Below are 21,424 nucleotides of genomic sequence, written 5' to 3' on the forward strand. Positions count from 1 at the left end.
ATTTAGTGTCTGACCTCATCTTTACCAATCAATCCATTTTTCAGTGTTTTGATGTATGGACTCTCTCTTTCCTTGCTTAGTCTTTGAAAATCCTAGGTTACCCCTCCTGATTTATCTTTCCATTTTCCTTCAAGGTCTTCCTTAATACTTGCTTTTCCTTCCCAAACCGAGCCGCTCTCCCCCTTCTGCTTGTTTGAGGTCTGTGCCTCACATGTCTAATTTGCAGTGTATTATCCGATGGAGACTGTAATCTCTTCAGGGCAGGGCTGTGTCCCTCCCCAGACTCACAGTTACCTGTTTTATTTTACAAGGTTGAATAAGAAGGACGGAGATACAGGAGTACACAGACACTCCCAAGTAACACCCACTGTGTATTTTGTGATCTCTGTGCAAGAAACAAATGCAGGAACAATTGTTATTAGTAACATGGTTTACATTGTACCACGGGAGCCTTGGGAAGAGGTAGATGCTTTAGGCAAAGAAGCTTCCTACAAAACACTTGTGGAACATAGTTGTCTAAAAATACGCATACTTGTGGTAGAGAATGATGTTCCTCTGCTGATCTATAGTTAATTGTCAATGGCAACACGGGACTTTTAAATCTTGTAAACAATCCTGCTGTAGTAATATCTGCTTTATCCTTTCCTTCTTTGCAGCATCCTAAAGCCCTTCACAGGCTGATTTCCATGGCCTCTGCTGCTGTTGAAAGAGTCCCGCTCACTTGGCTCTACCTCTGTGCCCACAGAGGCTCAGAAAAGGGAAAGGGATGGGGAGGAGGACGACCCTGTTCACCTACAGCAGAGGTAACTGTGGGGAGAGGAACCTGAACTGTGCAGGACAGGCGTCTGCCTTCAGCACTCACTGAAAATGTTCCTCTCCCCGTAGGCGCTGTGGGTAATATGTGGCTAATAGTGCATTCTCGAGTGCATTTTGGGCTGAGATCTCCAATGAGCTTGGCTTTCTGATGCCTGCACAAATGGACTGCACATACTTAAATGTCTGCCTGATGGGATTAGAAAATGAGCGATGTGTAAGAGGAGATGGGGATGGGTGAGGCTGACTTTGAGCTGACTCCAAAAGCCAAATGGGTAGAGCTGGCATTTTGACTGTCTATTTTCCAGAGGGATCGGGGGCCATCCAGCCTGACCTTGCCACTGAAGGCATTGCTGTGGGGTGGCAACTGGCCCATTCCCTCTCCTGACACTTGCGTTTCCTCAAACAGAAGGCTCATTCCAGCTGGGAATGCTACAGCCGGGCTCTTGCGTTGTCTGGTTCCCAGCTGCTTTTGGGAAGAGCAACTGTGTTCAAGTGCCCGGCTTTGAGTGACCTCAGTGGGGCACTGTCATCTTGGATAGTTCAGTCGCTATTATCTTGGATAGTTCAGGCTTTTGTCATATATAAAAAGTTACCTGTGTTATTTGCAAGCAGTTAGTCATCTGCTAGCCACAGTAGGCTTGTTTTCCTTACAGATGTTTAGGATCACAGAACTCTTACAGGCAGAGGGGGAAAATGTCTGTAGATGTTAGGATTAGTCACGTAACTGCTGCAGTTATCTTCATTCAGAGCCTTTTCTTTCACTCCCAGTTAGAACTCCTGAACTTGAGGGCTGTATCTGATCTCCAGCCTTTCCCATAATGACATTTACCTGGGCAGGCTGAAAGACAAAGGGAGCTCAGGCTTTTATAACCTTTAGCCAGTTATTTCTTTACTTGGTTTACTTTTCATAATCACTTACTAAATCATGCAGTGGAGAGCTGGGAATGAAAGTCTGTGGCCTGCTCACGGTGCTTGCCTACTCCTGCCTTCCAGCAGTGCTTCTGATTCCTCTGGCCTCCATTCCCCATCAGCATGAGGTATAATGCCATTTCTTTGCCTTGCAGAGGAGCTGTGGGGTTTCCTCCTTGCTTGAGAGCCCTGGGTGACCCTGGGGTGTGATACCACAGCTGCCCTAACACACCTCCCAGTCAACAACTGACTTTTATCCTTAGAACAGCCCCGTGTGGTATCGCTGTCCCTGGCGTTGAGGTGGGGATGGAGCAGAAGAGAGGTGGAGGAGCAGTCAGCCTTCCCCTGCGGAGCCAGGAAGGAGGTGAGCCATGGACTTTGGCACCATGAAGGTTGGCCTTATTCTCCTGTGAAATGCATGATCCGTCCCACAGCACAGGGAAAGAGAAAGCATTATTTGCTTTCCATCCATTCAATACCCTCTGCTTCATCAGGATGTGCTTCAAACTGGGGACAACTGCTTTAGGGGTTGTTTTTAAAGGAGCTGATGCTGAGTGGGACTGAATGGCAGTGACTGTCACTTCATGTAGAAAGAGGCATGAATCCTTTTTGCTGGAGATGACTGGAGCTGTGCAGTGCCCACAGCAAAGATGGGTAGCACTCAATAGTTTCCTAGCAGTCTGGGATAAGCCAGTCGAGACAAAATGAAGGAAAACTGGAAATGGGTCTCTATTACTTGTAACTCTTTGAAGTCCTCTTAGAAGCAGAGCCAAAATGTCCACTAAAAGTCAATGGTGGTCCCTGTGTGGTGCAGTCAGCCCAGGGCAAAGGGTCTGTGCTGGGTGCTTTGCTGGTGCAGGTGCTGTTTGCATTTCAGAGGTCAGGTTCTGGGAGGCCACTTGCAGAGCAAATGCCTTTGCTGTGCACGTAGTCCTCATGAACTGGAAGAACCTGAAGTACTGGTAAAAAGGGGACCCTGCAGCCAGCTCCTGCCAGGATTCACTCGGGGATCCTTCTTTCCTTGTCCCTTCCAGAAACGAACTAACATTTGCTGGGAGGTGCCTTTCTAACGTGGCAGCTGGCCCACGAGGCTGTGCTGAGGCACGGCTGGGTCTAGGATGCACTAAAAATATAGGTGACAAATGCAAACATTGACTTTTGCTGGGGTGGAAGTGTGTCTGTGAGACGTGCCAGCGGGGCGGCCAGTGGTGCTGGGTGCTGCGGGTGCCAGCAGGGACATGTGCTCTGCGTCTTGGTTGTTGTCTGTTGTGTCTTTTAAAGCAATGGTTTAAAATTGTAACAGCTTCACACATTAAAATTGCAGCTTTTCCCTAATTGTGTTGTGGTAAATGTGTTTCAACAGGTAGAGGAGGAAACTGGACAGGGGGAAATAAGGAAATGAAGAAGGAGGAAGGACGTCTCGAAGGGGAAATGCCTCCATCTCCTCCCTGCTTCGTTTCATTTTAAGGTTTAAAAGCAAACCTAAGGATTCAGAAGGAGGTGCCCTGAGCCCCTGCTTGTGGCCAAAGGCAGGGCTCTGCCCCTGGTGCAGCCTCCCTGTGCTCCCAGAGCAGGGGACAGGGCAAGGTGACACAGGCGGGTGCCACGTCAGCAGCCAGCACGCTCCTGCCTGTGGCTGCCAACAAAGGTGGCCATTGAGAGCCTGCCCTCAGCGACTGTGCTGTGGGAACGGGGCTGAAACCACCAGCGTGGTGCTGTGCAGGCAGCTGAGGAGCCACGTGAGCCCTTCATCTCCTCCTCTTCCTCCTCCTCCTCTCCAGGGTGCCTGGGTTGCAGGCTCTGTGGTAGTGAGAGAGCTGGCTGGAAATGGGCTCCCCCAGGTGAATGAGCAACCCCCACCCAAGCACCCACAAAGCAAACCCATTGACTGGGTTTGTCAGCTGAGGATGCAACAGCAGAATAACGGGAAACGTAGCTTTTTATTCCACTCCTTGCTAACCCCAGTCTATGTGCGGCTCCAGCAGGAATGAGTGTATTATTTTTGTTTCAAGGCACTTCTGCTCCAGAGCATAAAGTTACTCAGCATTTGCAGGACCAGGTCATGGTGGGTATTTTTATGCCGTGTCTATTTTGCTCTGCCTCAGCCTGACCCATTACTGATGCTCCCAGTGAGCAGGGGGTGAACACAGACAGTGCTTGGCTTGTACTTTGCAAATCAAAAGAGTTTTAGTTCTGTTTGCAAAAATGTATTCATGCTCAGATGTTCTTTGTGCAGAACTGAAAGCACCTGAACCCCTGCCAGGGAAGGTTTGGTGAGCAGAGAGTGTAGGAGCCTGGCTACCCCATCTTGTATAAACACACTGGTGTTTTTGGAAGCAGACCTAGAGGAGTTTGCAAATGCATTTATTTAAGCAGCCCAGCTGCTCCTACCAATAATGGATTCACAGACTAATTGTGTATTTACTCAGCTCACAGGCCACTGAGTTTTACATGTTACATGATTTGCACAAATCGATGAGTAGCGTAGACACACAAGCTCACATCTGGAGCACATGAGCCGTGAAGAAGGGATTTGCACAGTGACCTAGTTAGCACCTAGCAGCATCTGGATCTTCAAATCTGGTATTTGTCTTTCTTTTCTTGCAATGACCTGCTATATGCTATAAGGCAGATTGCAGCAGTGCCCATTTCATAGGGCTGTATGACTCCTTCAGGATGCAGCTACGCAAAGAGCAAGGCTTGGAGCTGCTTCACTTCCCTGGCTGGCCAAGAAGGAAAACTCCAGATTACATATGACCATAGCACAGCTGGACTGGGGACCTGCCCCATTCACTGCTTTGCCAGGTACATGGAGGTGCATTTTAATTCTAGCTATGAAGAAGTAGGGAAAAGAAATCTCTAGCCAGAAAAACTAGACCCTTATATGGGACATATGGAACAGAAGCAAACCCAAGGGCCTACGCAGAAGTACCCTTCTGAGTTCTTCAGGGTGTCTGAATCATAGGATCATAGAATGATTTGGGTTGGAAAGGACCTTAAGGTCATCCAGTTCCAACCCCCTGCCATGGACAGGGATGCTTCACACTAGCCCACGTCACCCAAGTCTCTGTCTAACCTCGCCTGGGGTCCCTGTTTCTAGTTATGTGTCCATCTCCCACCGCTTCCTCCTCTGATGACCCCTGAGGCTCCAGAAACCCCCCTTCTCGCCAGAATCCTTTCCACAAGCAGCACTTTTCCCACCCGGCTCAGGAATGCTTGCAGAATGCAATCTCAGATGCTCGGGCATGAGCGTTTGCCCTGGAGCTTGATTTAAGGAGCTGTGCTCGCCCAGCAAAATCCAGGCGCTGTTCCTGCGATACGCTCACTTGAGCAGCCTGGTGAGAAAAGAAAAGGGGAGGGCAGGAACTTAAACTCTATGACCTTGTAATGGCCAGAGGCTCAAACCCGTGATGGAAGCCTCACTGGTCAAGGCAATTACTAAAAACATGAAGAAGGAAAAAACCCCACAGCCCCCAGACCTGTCCTGTCTCCAGATTGCCAACTGAACAACCTGTGAGCTGCAGTATTTCTGCAAAAGATGCTCTCAGGAGTGGTTTTTACAGTAAAAATGGCCATAAATAATGATAAAAAAATGCATGTGTGTGTATTTTACAAAGCAAGGGGAAAAATTCCGTCCTCTCCAAGCCCGTGGTCTGTGAATAATTTGTGAACAAGAGAAGCAGCTCCATCTATCTTGCACAGTGTTTGTTACAAATCATTTGCTCAGGTGTAAATCTTCCTGCCAGGGTGGGAGCAGCAAATCCTCCTTCAATTTCTGTCTGCTGAAAAACTCCCATAGCTAAACATGAGAAATTGGCAAGTAACACATTTAGAAGGGCATTGTGGGATGAATCTGTTCCTGGTGCCCATGATGGAGGTGCTGGGTGATGGTCCTTATGAGGGGTGATGGTCCTTATGAGGCTGGTGGTGGCTGTGGGGCAGGATTCCTGGCTGGCACACATTGCTGAGCCACAGAGGCTTTTGCAGGCAAAACAAAAGCCAAGCCAAAAAGACCATCCCCAAAACCCCACTTCCCTCCCAGAACACCCTCAGCGAGCAAGCAAAGAGCTGCTACCCAAGGGAAATGCATCAGAGCATCCCATCTCTTTTTAATGCTCATGGGAAGTCCCTAGGTGTCAACCCTGCTCCTCCTGACCCTCCTGTGGGTCTCATCAGGATTGATAGAGCTCCAAAAAGCTCCTGCTTTGGAGATTCTGTGGCTAAGTGAGGCCTTAAACTTCCATTCACAAATAAAAGTGAGAAAAAGAGTTTAATGCTGGTGGTGGCAAAGGGATCGCTGAAAGGCTCTGCCATCCAAAGGCAAATGAAAAGGGTGATCGCAACACCCAAGAATTTATTTATTTAAGAGCTATAACAAGGTTCCAAAGTGATGCTGGGAGATGTGACTCATGGTACCTAAATGCTCCTGTTTGCCAGCACGCTTAGATATTGCTGGGACTGACAGGCCAACAAGTAGGGGTTGCAGAAGGGTGGTTCAGCCCTTCCAGCCTCTATGGCCAAGACCAAGGATGTTCCACTGGGCAGAGGCACCGAGGGACCACTTGCTCCATCCCGTCACCCATCTGCTTGGACTGTATGCTCCACACAGGTGAGTTGCAGCACTCCATCACTGTTTGCAAAGTGTGGCCCCTTCTAGGCAGCCCCATAATACAAACACATTAAGTAAAACCAAGCACAGATGTGGGCTGGACAGTCGAGGAGAAAAATGCCCACCATGGTATCTTCAGCACCATCAGAGACCTGACAGATAAGGGGATTTTGGTGTAAGTCCTGTTTATCACACCTGATAGATGAGTAGATCTGAGAAAGCCATTAACTTTTTCCCTTTTAATCTATGTTTTTTCTCTGCTGACTGTGGTCAAACCTGCTGTACCCACATCCAGCCCCTCCAGCACTGATGCTCTGGTTGCTCCTTCCCCAAAACCCCAAACCAGCTGATAAAAGCAGCAGTTCCATTATGCCAGAGATAAGATCCTTTCGCCCGTCTCTTGATGAGATGACTTTTGGAGTGAGCTAGCGCAGTAAAAATTGTGAATTGCAAATAATATAATCAAATCTACAATTGGAGTTTCGTCCTGAGTTAATTACCTGAGTACTGTACATCTGTTAGCTACAACAAATCACAGCAGAAAGGGAGACTCTGATTGCAATATTCACTTTTGGGATGATCTGCAGGTCAAGTATTATTCACTGAAGAGATTCATGAATAATTCTGAATAACTGGACCAATATATTTAGAAACTGTGCAATCTGCAAACAGGGAGAGGAAAAAGCCTCAAATAAATTATACATTGTGCCTTTTTCCTGCAGCTCTGGAAATGGATTTGATTGCCTTATCACAATCCCTGCTATGTCCATCCCCCCCCCCGATAAACCCCCAAATCTCTCCTGATAGATTACTAACCCAACAAGGATTAAATCAGTCGAACAGAACCAGCCATCCTGCTCCGAGCGAGCTGCTTTCCACTTGGAAAATCCAACTCCTTCAGCCACGTGTGTGAGAAGCAGTTTGATTAACTGGGGCGAGGCGAATCCAACCCCAACCGGGGGATGCTGCACTTCAAAAGGCAAAGCAACCCCGGAGCAGGATGCGCAGAGCGGTGCCTGCGAGGTCCCCAATCCGTGATGCCACACGCCACCTCGTGTCGGGCGCAGGGAGTAGCTGGGTGCTCCTGCCCCAGTTCCCAGCTATCTGACGTCATTTCAGGGCTGAGGGGGGAGTTTTGCTTGGTTTTCTTTCTTTGCACCCTTTGGGAGTGTGGGGAAGACCCTGGGTCCTCCATGGTGCTGTTATTGCATGTTGGGTGCCGGTGCTTGGTTGTGGCTCATGTAATTAAATTACATGTTGGATGGAGAACCTGACCCTACCTATTTGTATGGCGAGTCCTGCTAAGGACAGTGGGATCTCCTCTGCCCCACTGCTGTGTATAATATCCTGCTTGTACCTTGCTTTCCATCCAAGCATGGAGTGACTTGGCCAAGGCCAGCCTTGGAGTCATTACCGGATGGAGCTTTGTGATTCCCAAGCACCGTAGATGCAGGAACTGGAAGCAACTTTTAAAAAGACTCCAGGCTCCAGATTTGGAAGGATTTGTGACTGTGACCGTTGTCCTTCCTGCCGCACCAGTGTGTGCTTGTGGAGACAGGTGGAGGTAAGGCTCCTATTTTGATGAGATTTGGCTTTATGGGGTTGGGATGTGGCTGAGATTTTTCCAGCGATCTGAGGAGCACATCTCTCATAGCAAGGAGCATTTGTATAGCAAGGTAGTAGCCAACCGGGTCTGAGCAGGGTGTGCAGGTGCTGCTGGGTTTCCTGGATGTCTGTAGGCTTTTGTGCTTGTAAATGGGAGTGTTGCAAGTTGTCAAGCTGCTGGTGCTGTTCTGAGAGGTGTGATGTGCAGGGCCTGCTCAGAGGGCTGCCTGCATGCTGGGGGCAGGCTGGGCTGGACAGCCTGGTCAGATCCATGTGAGAGTGGACCAAATGGGAACAGTTTGTTTGAAGCTATCATAGGAACACACAGCTAGGATTTGCTTTCCCCCCTGATGCGTATATGAATCAATATTGCATTTCATCTGCTGTTTTATCATCCTGACACCTGGTATTACAATGCCCCTCTAGAGCTCCTTACAACCAGCTTGTGGTTTTGCAGCCCTAAATAACTTGATCTCAACAACAACCTTTGTAACCCATCCCTCTTCCAGACCATCTGCATCAGGCAGCCCAGAGCCTTGCACAGGTCCCCTGGGATGCTGCCGATGACTTCCCTCCATTGTGGAAACTGACCTTTTGGTCTCACCCTTTCTTTCCGATGTTTCAACCAGTTGCTGGCTCCAGGGGCTGCCTTGCCTCTCCCAGCAGGACAGCTAGATGTCTTCAAAAGCCTTGGGTGAGGAAGTTACTCTGAGGCCTCCATCCAAGTCAGCTCTATCAGCTGGACCATCTCTGTCCTCATCATTGCTTCAGAGAAAGTTCAGTGCTCGGGAGCATCATTTCCCTCTGTTAAAGGCCACAGGCGCTTTCCATCGTATTTATCATTCAGCTGTGACTTTTATCCTCTATTACAGCTTCTACCAGACGTGCAAGGCTTTCATATCCAGCTCCTAGGAACCCTTTTCTAAAATTAGCCCCATGTTTTCCACCTCTGGTCCTGCCACAGACTGAAGCAAAGGTTATCCACTGCAGTTAATGGTTAAGCGATTTTTCATGTGAGCACTTTTACCCTTGGGTGAATGCAATCTCATCCTGGGTATTTATTACTGTTGGGTTTCTATTTATTTCAAGCAGTAGAGGAAGTCGTGTCCTTTACATGTGTTACAATACTACCCCTTGGTTTGGGTGTGTTAGGAATGGAGGGAAGGAGGAAGAGAACGCACAAACCCCTTTATGGGTAGCTCCTTCTCATGCCAGTTGATCCAGTCCAACTACCATGTTGTCATGCCAGGTTAAGGTGAAACAATGCTCCCCCTCCTCCCTCTAAAGGAATCTTTTCCTCTTTCTCTTTTCTCCAGCCTCTTCCTTCCCTCCTGCATTTCTTCCCATCACTGGGACATACGAGAATGGGTCAGAAAACACCAAAATCACAGAGTTTCCTGACTCTGAACCCCCTAACAGCCTTTGGAAGACTTTCCATTTGCTTTTTAAACACTCAGGCCTGAATATCACATCATGTGCCCAGCCATAAATAGCTGTGAATTAAACAGGCTGCGCTGTTTTTTTGGCTAATGGATATGTCCACCAGTGCCGCAGCGTTATCTTCACATGGCACCAGTGTTTGCGTTGTAGATCAGGAGCTCCAGCTGACTTCTCCTTTCCTTTATCAAGATTTAAAGAGCTGGAAGGACTCTTATTCAGTTGCACGAGCTCCGTTCAGGCTGTTTCTCAGGTCCTGGCCATGGGGCTCATTTGTCCTTTGACAGCCTCTGTAAATCAATACGGCAGTTGGAGGTCACTTGTAGTCAATCAGTAACAAGTGCTGGCCAAGGGGAAAACACTAAATATTTGGTCTAAAAACACGGGCTCTAAACTCGAAGCTCTCGCTCAGGGTGATGTTTTCCCAGCCCTGCCTTTGGAAACCTGGCTCTGTGCAGAAACCCAGCCTGGCCACGGGCTCCTCCTGGTAATTACCTGCATGGGGAATGCCACAGCACGTGCACACCGCCTGAATCACAGCAGTCCAGGGTGCAGCGTGCTCTGGGTGGAGGAAGCGGGTCTTGTGGTGCAAGGCGCTAATTTGGTGCCAGCTGAATTACCCGTCCTTATGAAGGAAGTCATTCCTTCATGACCTTCATCCGCCACCTCCTTCAGGAACCAAGACCCATGGCCAGGTAGTAATTCTGACAGGGGTCCCTAATTCCTTTTGAAACAACTGGGAACTAAGCTCTTAAATACCTTTGCTGCCTGAATCATATTCCAGAGCGTCATCACCTCTGTTTGCTCCTAGCTCTGGAGCTGGATGCCTATAAAGTCTTCTGCCTGACCTCACCTCAAGGCCCTGCAATGAGAATTCCCTCTTCCCTTTGACCTCAGCTGCTCTGGGCTTTGCAGTGATGCAGGATCCTATCTCTGAGTAATCATGCAGCCATCTCTCCATGCGTGCTCACAGGGGGCCCTCATGCCCTGCACCACCAGCTGTACAAATGCATCAGGCTCTATATGTAGCCTGGACATGCTCTAACAGCCTGGGCAAGCCATCACTTTTTCAGTGCTATTTTTCTCCCCTGTTAATAGAGCTGGGCTGCGCAGTTTGCACAATAACCTGTGACTCACTTTTGGATCCATATGCTGGTTTCCATTGAGATTTAGCTGCAGGGTTTGCAGATTTATGTGTTGCACGTTACATCTTCACTGCAGACTGGGAGGTGGGCACGTTGTGCTGCGCTCTCCATCTGCCTCCCACAAGTATCCATCGCATCCATCCTGGGGAGCTCCTGCAGGTCTTGGACCCAGCTGTCTTGGGTCTGCTCCCTTGCTGCTCCCCTGGCCAGTGTCTGCACATAGAGGAGAGCTTTGACAGTGGCCACTGGCCATGGCCACATGGAGCTGGCATCCTTCCTCCAGCTCTTCCTTGGAGCCTCACGCAGGCACTCCTGCCCCTTCCCACAATGGTGCTGTGCAAGGAGAGGAGTCAATCAGGCTTTCCTGTGTCTCTGCCTTGCACATATTTAATGCAAACTTTAAACACTGGCATTGCCTCCCAGCTTTCTGACAACCTCGAGAGATGTGCCCAGAGAGCAGGGTGGAAAACCGAGTGCGTGAGCAATACAAAAGGGATTTTCTGATCAGGAGCTGCATGCAAGTACCTATTAGGCTTGCAAAGGCTTTAACAACATCCTCCAGTGCTTGCCCTGTGTGTAGATTTTCCTCAGGCGGGCTGACTGGTCAGACTTGAATTTTAGGCTTCTTAAGGGTTTAATAAGAGGCTGAACTGAAATACTAGCTTTGAGTGGAGAGCTACATTCTTCAAGGTCAGAAGGTGGAGAGGGTTAGTCCTGTGCCATGGGGAGGTGTGGTGCTCCCAGGATGGCCCAGTAAGCAGGCAAGGGGACGCCCATTGCACTTCTGCAGTGCCATCCTAGAGGCAGCACAGGGCTCAGAACCCCACAGGCTTGGGCGGGAGCTACGCAAGTGTGGCTGTTCTGTGTCTGGGAGCTGGGCTGGCCTGGTCAGTGTCCTTCCTCCACTGCACCACATTGGAAAACTGACCCAAAACGTTCCCCATGCAATGAAGTCCTCACGCACCAGAACTGCAGCAGACCATGCGTGCTTAAGAGTGCAGTGAGCATGCATGCTTACTTCCCAAGGGTTCCAACCAGGAGTAAAAGCTAAGATGGCATTTTACACCCCAGGCTTAAGCACTGTAATGTGCTAGCTGGAGGAGCAATGAATCGTGTGCTTTCTCTTCTCAGCTCCATTTACATCCCAGCTCTTCTGGAACAACTGAGTGCATGTCTCCCGAGTCCCTCCAACCCTCCCACACTTGCAAAATCCCTTAGCTTTTGGGGGGAAAAAAAAGAGCCATATAAAGCCATTCTTTATTAAACCACTCTCCAATGCTGCTGTGTTAAAAGGATGGCAGGAACATGCCACTTCCTACGGCTCGCTTGCAAAATGACAGAGGAGCCATCGGAACAGCGGCACTTGTCACAGCCAGGGATGATCCGGGTGAGGTGCCAACTGCTTCAGAGGGCATCTCCCAGTGGTCTTCACAAGGACGTGCACAAGCAGTATGGGTCTTCAACTGGAGTTTTTCTCCCATAGGAAAGGTAGAACTGAAACCCAAGTGGGTGTTTTCTTGCTCAGCAAATCTGATCTGGGCTCCTCTCCCTGCCACCCAGCTTCTGAAGTTCTACAAATAACTGGAGTTTTAGAGCATTTTGGGCATAACCCAAGGCCAGACCACTGGGAGAGGAACCCACTTCTCCATCACGCTGTCATCTTTGTCCATGGGTCAGCTGCCAATGCTGCATGGAAAGCCTTCACAGGAACCAGAGCTGGACTCATATTCAATGTTGTTATCCTCGCTTTCTCCCTTGAACAGCAAAATCCCCACCATGCACAGCCTTCAGGGGGCTTAGAGCCCCACACATCATGCTGAAGGCCAGCATCTGCCTATTTAATCTCTTTCCCTTATCATACCAAGCCCCAACACATGTTTGCATCCCCAGCACTGGGCACCAACCCGTGATGCAAGCCCGTTAGATGGCACCATGGGGTAAACTCACTGCACCTTCCTTCCTCTCACCCAGACGTGTCTTGACACTGGTCCAGCCTTGAGCTGGCCTTTTGTGCAAGGCAGAAAGCTCTGGGCACCGCCGTAGTAACTCGCTGCACCCACGGAACAAAGAGCAACGATAAGGCTCTCCATGCCACGCTCGCCCCTCTTCCCTGCAGGGACCGTCCTCAGCAGGGATTTTCCAGGATCAGCCTTCTCTTTATTTAAGGATTTCTGCATAGGCAAATGTTACACTGCTGGGGACACACAAACGTTAAAGTGATCGATCCTATGTGTATGCACACGCTCACTCCCACAGCCCCTGCTGCTGTTCTTGGGGTATTTAAACATATGTGTATATATACAGTGGCCTGGAGGGGAATGTTTGCTGTGGTTTGAAGGAGTGTTCTGACAGGGTCTCGCTGATGAATGCCTCTAAAGAGTGTCCCCTCTGTGTGTCTGTGTCTGCAGCTCAGTTTCAGCAGCTCTGTGTCTGTGTAACACAGTCTGCAGAGTGCATATTGCCCTTTGAATTCTGTTCTGACTCCTCTTGCTTTACTCTTTCCCCTACGAAAGAAGGATTTCTAATGAAAATAAGCAATACCTTGCTGCACGAGCTCAGGTGTAAAGGGTTTTCACAAGCAGGACAACTGGCAGCACACTGCCATCCTTCTGCCTTGGACTTTTTGTGATAGAGAATATACTGATTAAAGCAAAAATAGGGAAGTGCAATGCAACGAGGGTGTTTGCTGACCTTGCTCTGATGACTGAAAAGTCATTTCAGGGTGAGAATGTGCCTTGAGCTTCTACAGGGACCTGTTGTCCTGGGCATAGGATCAAGGGAGATTTTCATCCGGTAGGGATTGCAAGATAGGTAGTAGTTGCCATTTAAAAACAAGGTACGTTCCAAAGAAAACAGCTGGGAAGATTTCAGTTACAAGAAGCAAATTCATACTGCGTGGATCGGTTAAATGTGCACAGTTGTAAATACAGACAATAATTTACAAGCTTTTCTCTTGAAATACTAGTGCTGCTATAAGGAGACAAGCATGTGACTTACTTGTAAAGACTTACCATAGCATTTCCATACTGTAAATGAGCCTGATTAAGTTGACATTAGCTATTACTTGAGCTGCGTTCCAATTAGCTAAACAAATGCTATGAATTCCGTCATTTCTGATGGAAGCTACACAAAACTTGTCTAATTACTGCAGTGAGTCATCTAGTTAAATGGTACTTCTATATGGACAAATTGATTTCAATGCGAGATTAATAGCCTTTTGCTGCTGTTTTACGTGCTTGCCAAAGACCATACTACATTGTTGCTAAGCATCATTAATGGATTAAAAGAAAGGTTCTGCATAATCCCTACAGTGGATCTTCAAGCAGCTTGTTTAGTTGGTGCTCTAGCCTAGCGCTTGTTAGCCCTACGTAACACATGGGTCTGGGAGGCTGCCACGTGTGAAGGAGGTTAATGCAATCCCAGGAACTCTTTCAAAAGCTCACAGGTTTTCTTATGGATGACTTCGCGGAGCTTCCGCACGCGCCGGATGCTGGAGGTGCCCACAAAGCTGTCTGGCTGCAGGACAGCCATGCCGTTGTGGACATCTCCCATGATGATGAGCTGGCCATCCACCGTGGTCATGTTGGGACATGGGCAGCTCCAGTCCATGTTCAAGAGGGTGATTTCTAGGGGTTCTTTGCCCAGGAATTTTAATCCCATTTTTTCATCTTTGAGAATCTCCTCCACTGTCACCAGGGCATGTCCCGAGTCTTGGTCTTCCGTCAGCTCTGTTATCCGGCCCAGGATAACAAAATCACTTTTGCAGAAGCTGGTCACCAGCTTCTGGCGTGGTTTGCAAGCTTTGCAGTGCGTGTTCTTTGGGAAAGGGCACATCTCTTCACAGGCCTCCCTGCTCTCAAAGTTGTTCTCATTGCCTCCACACCCGCCATAGATGAAGGACTGGCACTGTTTCGTCAAGCTGTTGTAGGCCCATCGGGGCTCATAGGCTTTGCAGTGCCCTTGGAGGGCTGGCAGGTTGCAGATGTTGATGGGGCCGTTCATGCACGTTAACATACAGTTCTCGTAGGTCTCAAAGTGGTTGAGGTTGCTGTTACAGTTCCCATAGATGAAAGTAAAGCAGTTGTTTTTCTTTGCATCATAGTACCACCTGGTCTGCTCTTCCCCGCAATCTTCGCTGTCCGGTTGCTTCAGGCACTCATCGGTTGGAAAATGTGTTTTGTTTTGGGAAGCTTCCTTGGACGTGGGTTCCCCTTTGATGACTGACAAAGGGAAATCAGCCCTGAGAAGGCCACCGCTGTTCTGGGCTGTGCAGGTGTAGATGCCAGCATCTTGGAGCTGGGTGTTGTAGATGACCAGCTGGGCGATGTTGGTGACCACAACGTTCCCTCTGACGTGATTTGGTTTCATGATGACTTTGTCTTTCCCATCGACCTGCTTCTCCCATGTGATTTCTGGCTTGGGTCTCCCTGTGACGTCGCAGAGGAAGCTGACGGTCTCTCCCACATAGACAGACTGATGGATGGGGTTGTTCACCAGAGCAGGGGGCAAGATATCAACGACTGTTGTCTCGGAATAAGCAGTAGTAGGGCGAGCTGTTGTTTCTGGTGGGATAGGGCTGGTGTTTGGCCAGGTAAGATGGTACCTACAGGTGACTACGTTCAGTGTAATGCCTTTGATGCAAGCTTCTGCATCCATGTAGCACTTGTTGTAGTAGGTGAGCCCGTCAGAGGCACAGGTGAAGCTCGGCTCCTTCTCACACCTATCCTTGCACTTGCAGACGGGTTGCCCATCCCAGATGTCACACTCTGAGCCTTGCTGGATGCACATGAAACGGTCACAAGTTGCCTCCTTGGGCATTCCCACCGGCCCTTTTTTCCCCTTGACGTCCATGTACCGAGCTGCCACGCAACTCTTTGTTCCACAGACATTGGGGCAGCACTTCTCAAAGGTCTCACACTCCTGTGGGGAAAGAACACAGCCCAGTCATTACTGGGGGCAGAGCAAAGTCCTTTTTAGAGACCCAACAAGCAGGGAGCCCAGAAACTCCCAAGGTGTTGACTCAAGGGTCCTGGTCTGCCACAGGGATCTGTGGTCTGAAACCCAATATCCCCAGTAATGAATAGAAACATCCCCCCAGCACCTCCTGAGTGGTTTCTAAACACACTGGGTGTCCCAAGTGCTTCAGGAGAAGACTTTTGAGGGGGAAAATGAATTTCTGTTTCTTAAACACTAACCTCATCATAATTCTTCCCTAGAGTCACATGGACTGCTCAACTACTGAACCAACAACCCCCCTTCTGCACTCTCCCAAATGCCTGAGGACAAGGCCTGAGAAACAAAAGCGGATGGAAAGTCTTATCATATGGCTGTAGGCAGTAATCCTTCTTATTTTCCACAGAAGTATGTAAAGTATTATTTGAATTCCCTGAGACTAACAGCCTACTCTTGGAGGTGAAACTGCCAAGGATTTGTAATTGTTCACATTGTAGAGGAAATAATAGAATATCTCAAAAGTAAGGAAATTCTTGCTCCAAAAATACTTTTTTTCTATGGTATTTAGGAAAACAAACCCAAAACAGCTCATTATGGCTTCTCTGTCCTATTTTAGTCCTATTTTCAAATGCATCATCGCTCTTGTAGTGATTTATTACACCCCATCTCAGCTATAGTCAGCTCTAAATTGCAGTTAATTTTAGCAGAATTTTCATCTTCTGTGCAGAAAAGGTATTTGATACGTGTGATCACAGCTGCTGGGCTGTCATGGATTAAGGGACCACGAACACTGGTGCCATGTACCCAACGGGGCACACTTCCACCATGTGTTAAACCCCTAGAACCCCCCCGAAACCCAGCAGCTTTCTCCATAAGTGAGAACAAAATGTTTCTGAAGCTACCAAACCAAAAGCTTCCCCTGAGTCCAGTGTCCTTTCCTTATTGGGAAAAAGATGACCTAATAACATAACTCTTTCCCCATTTCCAGCTGCACATTGCTGGGTTTGAGAAGCAGAGTCAGAAACCAGAATGGGTAACGTTTTCAGCTGAGGTTGAGGAGCGTGGCTCTTTAGAGTCCTTGGTGCTCACAGAGCACTCACTGCAGGCAAGTATTTTTAACCAGTGGCTTCTGGCTTTTGGTTTTTGACCAGTCAAATATTAAAACATCATCCCCTGCTCCTACTGCTGGGGTTCTGCAAGTGTTTTTATATCCATTGCTGCACCTGGTAGCTGGAACAGAGGAGGCTTATTTGGGAACGGTGAAAGTAAAAAGAGCACCTTCATTCGCAACACATGGGATCCATCTGAGCAAATGTCTTTGTTTACTCGATGGCCAGCATTTTTCTCTATCATTTTTTTTCCTCCACTCCTTTTAGCATTGCAAAACCAACCTGGCTGCAGAGCATAAACCCAAGGACTTTTTTCAGCATGGTACATGTTGCTGGAGCTTTGCTGTTGGACATGATGTAAGCGGCAGGATGAGCAGGTATTTTCAGATGCCAGCTTGAGCTGGCAGTGCTGACAGGTTGAAAAATGAATCTGGGGGTTGTAAGCTAAGCACATTTTGAGCTGGGAGCATCACAGGGAACATCTGCCTGGTCATTTCAACTGTGCCCCTGTTCTGCACTCCAAGCACGCTTTGTGTTTCAAGTGCGGCAAAGGCTGATGATTTACATGTTAAATCAAACCATTTCATTCAGGATTCCTCCCAGGAGTATAAAGCACTGATGATGGCCACCAACAACAAAGAGCATGGCAACACTGCTAAAATACCATGGATTGGCCCCAGGGCATGCTGAGTTCTGGAGTATCAAATTCGGACCCTTCTTTTGACAAGAAAGCAGGGAAAATGCTCAAACAGAGCAAGCGCTGTACCCGCATCAGCGTAAGTGACAGCAGCCACACACCTCCCCACCTAACTGATAACTCATCAAACCTTTGCTATTTCATACAGATCACGGGTCAATTAAATACATGCACTGTCTGCATTGAGTCCTGCATGGTGCCAGCACCTTCCCAGCGGGAACAACCCTTCCCATCGGGTGCAAACAGCCCACCACCAAACCCCATCGCCCGCGCCACCGAGGTAGAACCGTGCATCACTCACCAGGTCAGCTTCGCACTCTCTCTTGCAAGTGCTCTGTGCATCTACCCACAGGTTGGGGTTCATGTCATTGGGGCATATCCCAGCGTGGGAATACCGGATCGGAGGTAGAGCTCTCCCTTTCAGAGAGACCTCCAGAAGCAAGAGGACACTGCTCTTCCCCAGCAAGATCCACATCCACCGAGTGAACAGCACCACCAGCATCTCAGAACTTCTCCAGGGCAATGGCAGGGACTGAGCTGGAAGTACTTCTTGTCTGCCTGGGGCTGCTTTGCTTTGTTTGTAAGCCTTAAATTTTCAAGGAACCCAAATGCACTTGACTTCAGTAAAAACTTCAGCAAGCTCCTTCGCTGCCCCTGCTGATAGTGCAGCGTGGTCCGGACCTCATTGGATTAAAGGTCCTAGGAAGTTACCCCCTTATTTTAAGAGAAACGCTAATAGTCTGAGCAGAGTTAGCTCTATTTATACCCTGCCTCTGTTAACAAGTCAGAAAAAGTAAACTTGATTTCTTTGACAGGCACACGCTTCCTATGTCCTGGTGGCAGTCAGACAGATTTGTTGCAAGAAAAAAAAGCTGGAAAGAGTTCAAAAGGCTGGAACTGGCATGGTGGGACCCCTGCATGTTTCTGAATGCAGGGAGGCCTTCTTAACCCCTTTAGACCTAAAGTACTTCCCTATGCTAAGAATGGCATTTACTTCTGAAAGAGTACTTGTCTAAATAACACGGACCCGCGGGCAGGGGATTTCCCCACGGCAAGGGGCGACACAATCACTTGCTAAAAGGAGCAAGTAATAGGATTGAAGCAATTAAAGCTCGAATATCATATTTTAACGAAGGAAGTGGGGAAGAAATAACTGATTTAAACTCAGGAGCGACAAAGCTGTCGTCTTCACTGCTTCTCCCGGGGCTCCTCCGGGCTTTTTTGCTTCTCTTTGGTGGGGAAGGTTTCCAGGATGCCGAGTTTAATGCTGCCCTCCGAGCCCACCAGCAAGATGTTAAAAGTGTCCCTGAATTCCTCCACATTTCCTGACAGCCAGATCCCATTGTACAGTGCATTGCTGACCCCTTTAACAGCAACGACAAAAAAATAGTACAAGTTCAACTCTATGGAAACCTGCATAAAGGAATGTACAGCATTTTTGCATCGGGGGGCGGGGGGGAAATGCAGTCAAGCTGAGTTCCTCAGCCCCTGATTATTACAGCAAGGGGCTGATCCTGCTCATGCTGAACACGTGCCAAAAGCCAGGGACGAGCGGCAGAAGCCAGAGTCACTCAGCACCTTCCAGGATTAGAGCCTTGGGGCTGAGCTCTGGGCTGGCTTGGATGGATCCTGCGTGGTGCTAAGAGCCAGGTGAGTTTGCATCCCACGTGGGGGTACAGCAGGGCCAGACCAGCAGCGCTGTGCTCTGTGAGGAGGCAAGTTTGTGCCCCATGCCCAGTGCTGCAAAGCCAATAGACCCGGACACAAGCAACCCCTTCAGCAGAGCTTTTATGTTGTGTTTATTAAAGTAGGGTGGGTTTCACAGCTGAGCCTGGTCCTGATTCTCCCCTCAGTGATGACGGCTCCCAACCAGTACAACCAGAATGAACTGGGCTACGTGCAGGCAACACCCCAGGGCCATGGGGCTCCTGCTCCTCCCCAGAGCAGAGCAACTGGGAGTTTCCCAAGGATCACCTAGGAAAGGAAAGGAGAAGAGCCTGGACCCAACGTGCCCTCGGCTGTGGCATTACTGTGGCACCCCAGGCTTGGAGAGGAGTTCTGTGGCGGTTCTGATTTGCGTGGCACCGCGTTTGAATTGCTTGTGACATGCAGGGAGAGGTTTTCCAAGCGAGCTATTGATAAGGAGCGAAGCCAAGCACCAGGCAGCCGCTGCTGCAGCTGATTTACCCTCTCCGAACCTCAGGGAACCTGCACGGCACCCGTACAAAGCAACACGTTTGATCACAGGGCGCTTGTTGACAAAGGCGAGCGCAGCGCCCTGTGATGCCTAAAAAAGCCGACCAAAAAATGACACGTTCCCAAGAGGTGCTTAAAATTCTTACGGCTCTATTAACAACAAAATCACATGTGCGAGGGGTTCTGTTGACTAAACAAAGACACTTTATGTTGTAAAACTGACTACAGATCAGCTTTGAAACCAGCTGTATGTGGGTCTCAAAGAGGGTGGGGATCCCGGCTGATGGGATGACCCCAGCAGCTGCTGTACAAGCAGTGAATTTGCCCTCGGTCCATGGCTTTGCCACCGTGTAGCTGTGGATGGTGTTTCTCCCTCCCATATGGAGTGTTTTAGGGCTGTTTTAGCTCCTTGCCCACTGAGGCAGAGGTAGGGAGCTGGTGAGTCCGTGGTGCTCTTGTAGCCTCTATCTTCTCGTGACAGAAAGCAAGCTTTGGCCATGTTAAGTGAGAGAAGCACCAGTGTGGACACACACTCCATGGGACTCCCTTCCAGGGAGTACAAAATAACACTGTCTTATGTTTTCCCCCTTCCCAGACTAAGGATCCCTTTCCCAGAGGCGCATTTCAGCTGCAGGGGAGCTGAGTGAGTCTCTAAATAGAGTCAGAAACTGGCTTGCATCAGAAACTGGTTTGCATCATCTGCTTTGCTGTGTCCTCCTCCATCCACAGGGATATTCTCCAGGGACAGGTAAGTCCCACTGCTGCTTTCTGCTTTCAGCTCCCAGGTACAGTGTTCAGTGCGTGACAGCCAGGATGCTGGAGCTCAGGAGGTGACAGGTTAGCTGGAAGGGAAGTGGCATGGGACACGCAACTCAGCTGATTTAATTGTGTCCCTGTTGCAGGTCAGTGGGGTCGTTCAAGGAAAGGCCATTTGAATGGCTGGATTTGATGTGCTGTCACCGTAAACACTGGGCTAGTGCTTGGCACAGCAGAGAGGGGCAAGGACATTCCATAGGAGCTTGGGAAAAAGGGCAAAGCAATTATCATTAATGACAATGATGGTTTTGTTGGGTCACTGTGCTATTAGAATGAGGCACAGGAAACCCCTGTTAACTGAGAAATTGTGTTTCCAGCAGAACTTTTGCATAGGAAGCCTCTTAGGGAATCAAATCCTGGCCTAATCCAATGGGAACTGGACAGACACTGCGCCCCTCTGGCTCCTGTCGCTCCAGGAGCAGGGAGTGCTCAGCCCCATGAAGGATCAGGCCCTCGGCTGCTTGAGCACAGCCAGGAGAGAGGAAAACAGCGCCATAAATCTCACTGCGAGCAGGGGCAGGGAGCTCCCGGGGTCAGAGGAGGCAGCGAGGGCTCTGAATAACCCTCGACAGCCCCGTCCCTGCCAGCGCATCCCAAACACGCGGTTACCCAACCTGAGCGGGAGGGGACACCCGCCCCGGGCTGCCCCCGGCTGTCCCAGCACAGCCAAGCTCTGTGCATTGCACTCGGTACCTCCTGGGCTCCGATGGGAGCTGTTTTCTCACCTGGTTTAAATGAGTTTAACTCCACTGACGCCGTGGATCTGACTGGGTACTCCGGAACAACACCAGTCAGTGCCAGCTGTGAGCTGGGGGCTTTGCCAGGCTCCCTGGGCATAGCTTTTCTGTTCTTGTTTGTAAAACACAATGCATTTTGTCTTTAGTATGAGACATAAAATAATCCTCATTCTCCATTGCTATGAACAGAACTATTACGAACACTGATTTATGGCTCATCTTGTCTTCCTCATATCAGGTACTGATGTGATAAAGAGCTTCTCAAATGAGTTCAAACCTTAGAATAAACCCCACTACTCCCTCAAAATCCCCCTTTCTGATCAAGGCTGGTGGATGGGGAGCTGGGATCAGCTTTCTCTTCATCCCAGATGGATAAACCTGAGCCCTGAAGGCAC

At 49.1% G+C, this 21,424-nt stretch overlaps 1 protein-coding gene and 1 long non-coding RNA gene across 6 annotated transcripts; one reads left to right on the forward strand and one right to left on the reverse strand.

Moving 5' to 3' along the window:
* Positions 1–2,528: 2,528 nt before the first annotated feature.
* LOC133225219 (uncharacterized) lies at positions 2,529–20,146 on the forward strand. Of its 5 annotated transcripts, none has more exons than XR_009729065.1 (4): positions 2,529–3,193; positions 4,155–4,530; positions 5,453–7,898; positions 16,851–17,595. It is a non-coding gene; the product is annotated as an uncharacterized LOC133225219 (long non-coding RNA). The 5 variants fall into 5 exon arrangements; XR_009729066.1 differs by lacking the exons at positions 2,529–3,193; positions 16,851–17,595 and adding exons at positions 18,782–18,930; positions 20,072–20,135 and having other exon boundaries at positions 3,612–4,530; XR_009729064.1 differs by lacking the exon at positions 2,529–3,193 and having other exon boundaries at positions 3,612–4,308; positions 4,401–4,530.
* On the reverse strand, positions 12,657–18,217 carry WFIKKN2 (WAP, follistatin/kazal, immunoglobulin, kunitz and netrin domain containing 2). The gene is made up of 2 exons (XM_061377407.1): positions 17,582–18,217; positions 12,657–15,441 (listed from the first exon to the last, which is right to left on the reverse strand). Exons 1-2 carry the CDS (start codon positions 17,780–17,782, stop codon positions 13,930–13,932), a joined length of 1,713 nt encoding a protein of 570 aa, XP_061233391.1. The 5' UTR covers positions 17,783–18,217; the 3' UTR covers positions 12,657–13,929.
* Positions 20,147–21,424: the final 1,278 nt, after the last annotated feature.

Source organism: Neopsephotus bourkii, unplaced genomic scaffold, assembly GCF_033783945.1.
Source record: "Neopsephotus bourkii isolate Nb327-2 ecotype Australia unplaced genomic scaffold, CSIRO-AGI_Nbou_v1 NB_1749, whole genome shotgun sequence".
In the NCBI taxonomy this organism is placed as follows: domain Eukaryota; kingdom Metazoa; phylum Chordata; class Aves; order Psittaciformes; family Psittacidae; genus Neopsephotus; species Neopsephotus bourkii.

Coding starts and splice junctions, on each gene's coding strand:
- WFIKKN2 (XM_061377407.1), bottom strand. CDS start 17,782: ATGCTGGTGGTGCTGTTCACTCGGTGGATGTGGATCTTGCTGGGGAAG. Junction 15,442..17,581: donor GAGAGTGCGAAGCTGACCTG/GTGAGTGATGCA, acceptor CTTTCCCCACAG/GAGTGTGAGACCTTTGAGAA.